The following is a 4,943-nucleotide window of genomic DNA, read 5'->3' as shown; positions in this document are numbered from 1 at the left end:
CTAAGAAGCCGGAGGCGAAGGAAATGGTACGTCTAGATGTCCTTCCAGCATTAAGATGGCGGTTTTGATGGACGGCCTAGACTCAGGTTCTCCTTGCACGCACAAGAGCCCAACCTTCACCACCCACTCCACGGCCGCCGTATCGACCTCCTCCTCGCTTTTCATGGCCCTATTCAGCTCACCCTTCAGTAGGCACTCATACACCAGCTCCATCAGGGTTTGCTCCTCGCCGGCCTCCTCCATTTCCATGTTCCTCCTGCACGTCATGATCTCGAGCAGCACCACGCCGTAGCTGTACACGTCAATCTTCGCCGTGACAGGGCCCGTGCCCCTGTACCACTCGGGGGCCAGGTACCCACGCGTGCCGCGGACACCGGTGAAAGTGTGTGTCTGGTCAGGTTGGAGCAGTTTGGCGAGCCCGAAGTCGGCGATCTTGGCCGTGCCAGCCGCGTCTATGAGGATGTTCTGCGGCTTGACGTCACAGTGGATCACGCGACTGCTGAGCTCGTCGTGGAGGTAGTGCAGGCCCCGGGCCACGTCGAGCGCGATGCCAAGACGGTCGGACCACGGAGGCGTCGAGGCAGCACCCCTAAACAGCAGGTCGGTCACCGAACCGTTGCTCATGAACTCGTACACCAGGAGGCGGTGCGCGCCCTCGTGGCAGAAGCCGAGGAGGCGGACCAGGTTGCGGTGGCTCGTCCGCCCGATGGCGCGCACCTCTCTCTGGAACTCCCGTTCGCCATCCTCCACGAGCTTCTCCAGCCGCTTCACGGCGATAGCCTGCTCGCCGTTGCGCAGCGCACCTTTGAACACCGTGCCGAACGCGCCGCGGCCCACCGGGTCACGGAAGCAGTACGTGGCGCGCTCCAGCTCCAGGTAAGTGTACGACCTCAGGGGCGCCGCCTCCTCCTCCTCCTCGTCCAAGCCTTCGCCGCCGTCGGCGTCCGTGTTCGCGGGTGCCACGTTCCGGAGCACGGCCCTCCGTTTCACGTGGAGCAGCCACCCGGCCGCAATGAAGGCCGACAACGCGACGCATGCCAGGATGCCGATGCAAACCAACGCGATGACGGTCGTGCGCCCGACGGGTTTGCTGCGGGTGCCGCTGCCGCCTGTCGCCGCTCCCGCGGTCTTGACGAACAGCGTGTATCTGCCTCCAGCGCGGCCGTACCGCAGAGGGAGCTGCTGCTTGCTGCACGTGCCTTTGTCGGTGTCCCGCAGCACTACGACGCACAAGCAGTCGGCCATGCATGCCGCCATGCACTCTGCCGCGCTCGTGGCATTGCGCACCGTCTCGTACGGTACGTCCGCCCACCTCATGTTCGGCATGGACTTCACGGAGAAGTCTGCGGCATCTTGTTGCTGCCCCCATTTACAATCGCCGGCGCTGGAGTTCGCCGTGCAACCGAGCTCCGCATTGCTCGCGTCGAGAAAATCGAACCCTGGCGGGCACAAACAGCTAGGCCGATCCTGGTCGAGGACACAGTAGCTGTTGTGCCCGCAAACGCCATGGACATCGCACCGATCGGTCAGAGCGCTCCACACGACGAGGGTAATGTTCGAACCGCCTGACACGAAGGCATGGCGGTACAAACGCAGAATTCCGTCAGGATCAAGCGTGAGTCGGTAGTAGGCTTGCTCTCCCGCTCTTAAGGCTCTAGGCTGTGTCAGGTTCTTGGTAAAGCTCCCATTGCTGTTCACTAGGTAGAGCACGCCACTGGTATCAAGGCGCAAGATGTGGGTGAAACCCAAATTGAACGTCCCCGTGTTCCAGTACGACGAGGCTGGGTCGTTCGGCGTGCCCACCGGGTACAACACCAGGTTGCCGTCCTCTTGCTGGTTGGCGAGCCGGTACTTCCCGACGGCCTTGTTTGTGTCGGACACGCTGGAGAAGAGCTGCGTCGCGGGCACGAGGTCCTGCCCGGCGACCAGGGTGTCCGCCGAGGACTCGAACGTCTGCCACACCACGGCGCCGTCAGCGCCGAACAGCACAAAGTTGCCGTCATCGCGCATGGCGCCCGCCACGGCCGGCCTGGACGGCTGCGCGATGGTCCTGTCGTGGTCGCTCGCGCCTATCCAGAGGAGACGGCCGTCGTCGGCGAGCCTTAGCGTGCCGCCTGTTGCCGTGTCGTTGCGCTTCGCAGTCCACGTGATGGTTACGTTGGGCGTGGTGGCGAGCCAGACGCCAACTGCGAGGCCGCCTTCCGTGGCGTAGAAGCCGAAGGAGAAGCGGCCTGACGGGGACGACCAGCCGGCGCCTGCGTCGGCCTTCACGGGGGACAGAGATGTGATGCCCCTTTGCGCGCATGAAAAGTCGAGGGAAACAAGCATGGCTAGCGCTAAGCACAACAGCAGATGCAAATGGTTAGCAGCCATGGATGGTGAGCTGCTTACTAGGCTCAATCTATACTTGCTCGCTAACTGCGTAGAGTACGATGATTGCAGTTACTAGTAGCAGTACTAGCTACCAACCATTCAACAGGTCAATCGTGTTTTCTCAAGGAAGACGAGACTTGTTGGGCGAAATAGTCGTAGTTTCGACCTTTCAAACGGATGACGGAATGTAGCTCTCGGTGATTAATCAAACTAGCAGAGAAGGCGTGCCGGTAGAGTGCAGGCGATAAGATAGTGATACTATGGACTTCTTCTGTGCCCGTTGCCGCCGCGACGCGTAAAATAGTGGCGCCGGCTATCGATAATGGCCCGAGGACGCGTAAAAATCTGCCGGGTCAAGAGTCGTTGGATCTGTGCAACATTGTCAGTAGCAGTATTGGACATGTTGCGATATCACGGTGACCTCGCAGATGACATTGTAGCTCGACCACAACATCGGTCATGTTGCAATCCGGCCGCAACATCTGTCATCATGCTGCTATATGGAGTCGGTGCTTCTGTAACACAGCCCTTGTTGTGGTGAGGTTGTCGCATGGGCACATTGTCTCCAAGCTCGGGCTTGCAACGGAAAGTCGTCCTCAAGCACCGGCTTGCAGCGTCGAGTAGTTTGCGGCCGCACACGGCATCGCCGATAGCAGCATGCTCGTAGCAGTCAATGTTGGGTGATTTGTAGAAGTTGGTTGGGGCGGTGATGGGGGTTGGTGGGGTAGACAGCGAGCTTACATGAGTTGGGGTCCACCGTAGTGAAGCACGGATCATGACGCAAATCAAACGGACACGCACTCGGTCGACCGGCCTCGATCGACTGCATGATTGGAAGTGTTTTCCGTAGACAATATAGATAAGTTGCCTGAAAATTAGATTAGGATTAGTCAAATATTTTTGACGAGAAGGTCTAAATCGGACCGCTCCCGTGCCTTTGTTTACTTGTTCCTTCTCCAATCTGCCTTCTAGTGGCGATCGGCTGCCTGCTGCCACCGCCCACGCCCGGTGGCGTTTTGTCCCCGGCTATGGGTCACTCCCGCCGAGAACTCACCGGTGTTCCAGCACCTCGTCGCACTTGCCGCCGCCATCTTCCGCCTTGACACTGCATGTCTCTTCTATGCTGAATCGACTTATCTCAATTCAAAATTCAGGCAACTCATGTGTAGTCGCTGTGTAAAATAATACTGTGTGTGTGTGTGTGTGTGTTTTTTTTTCTTCTTATTAACCCTGCATTTAACTCCAGACTGAGAAAAAGAAAGACTTCTCCACACAAAAAAAAGAAAAAAGAAAAAAGAAAGACTGGGTTGCATGCAGTATGTGCATGTTGGTCCACGTTCTAAAATTTAAGGTTTGTTTGTGGTGCATACATTGATGTGGATGGGTAAAACACAAACTAATTGTTTTTTTTTTTTGCAAAAACTTAATTTGCAGAGCAAAAAGCACTGGGAGTACTAACCAAAACATGACGACGCGTGTGCAATACATAAAATACTTAGAGCACATCTTAGATGTGTTTTAGCAAAACTATTTTTTTTTTGAACCATGCAGGAGGGCTGCATGTATTATATTGAAGAGAGGGAAAAAGTACACAACCAATAGAGTTACAAGCTGAAGCAAACCAGAGTAGAAAAGCAGTGAAGTCACGGTAAACCAAAACAACCTACGAGCTACGAAGTCTAGTCCACCAGACTACCAACAAAGATCTAAAGCTAACTAGTGAATTACAAAACGGCCTAGACTAGCTTCCGCCCATTGCTCTGCATTAATTTTGATTTGATCAATGACTCTTTGAAGCGGCGTGTGGGAATTTTCAAATATTCTTCCATTCCTTTCTCTCCAAATGCTCTAAATAATTAATGGTACCATCATATTCGAGGAATCCTTGCTAGAGTCCTGGACTCTAGTTCTGGCCTCTTGCCACCAATTTTGGAGAGAGGTAGTAGCATTTTGGGGAATGGCCTCGCTTAGATTTGCCCAATGAAGCACCGAACTCTAAATGATGTTGATGACGCTGCAGCCGATGAATAGATGATGAGGAGATTCTTGCACATTGTTGCAGAAACAACATGCATCAATATGTGGCAAGTCTCGCTTGGCAAGACGGTCTGCTATCCAGACTCGCCCCCTGACGACCAACCAAAGGAAAAAATTGCATTTCAGGGGAGCCCAAGCCTTCCAAATGATGCAGTCAGTGCTACATTGAATCGATGGAGCAAAGTGTGCTTTACAGACTGATTCCACCGAGTAGGTTCCCTTTGAATTCCATAACCAACTCCACTTGTCTTCAACCCCTTGCGTGATCTGAACTTCACTGACACTATTAGAAAAAGGGCTATAGATGGGATAGACACTAATAACGCACCTGTCAGGTGGTGCCCCACACCATGTTCTGGTGCGTCATTAGTGTGGAAGATACTAATGACGCACCAGGCACAAGGTGCGTCACTAGTAATAATTTTTTTCCAAACATTCTAAACTAGTAATGGCGCACTGTGCCACGGTGCGCCATTAGAATATATACTTTTTTTTGTAAAACTTTTAATGACGCACCAGAAGCAGGTGCGCCA

At 54.3% G+C, this 4,943-nt stretch overlaps 1 protein-coding gene across 1 annotated transcript; it reads right to left on the bottom strand.

Moving 5' to 3' along the window:
- LOC119320926 (G-type lectin S-receptor-like serine/threonine-protein kinase LECRK1) lies at nucleotides 1–2,010 on the bottom strand. The gene has a single exon (XM_037594828.1). The coding sequence runs from the start codon at nucleotides 2,008–2,010 to the stop codon at nucleotides 1–3; it is 2,010 nt and encodes a 669-aa protein (XP_037450725.1).
- Between the last annotated feature and the right edge of the window lie 2,933 nt (nucleotides 2,011–4,943).

This window comes from Triticum dicoccoides, chromosome 6B (genome assembly GCF_002162155.2).
Source record: "Triticum dicoccoides isolate Atlit2015 ecotype Zavitan chromosome 6B, WEW_v2.0, whole genome shotgun sequence".
Lineage (NCBI taxonomy): Eukaryota > Viridiplantae > Streptophyta > Magnoliopsida > Poales > Poaceae > Triticum > Triticum dicoccoides.
Note: the sequence above shows the minus strand (reverse complement) of the source record. Positions and strands in the feature narration are given on the sequence as shown.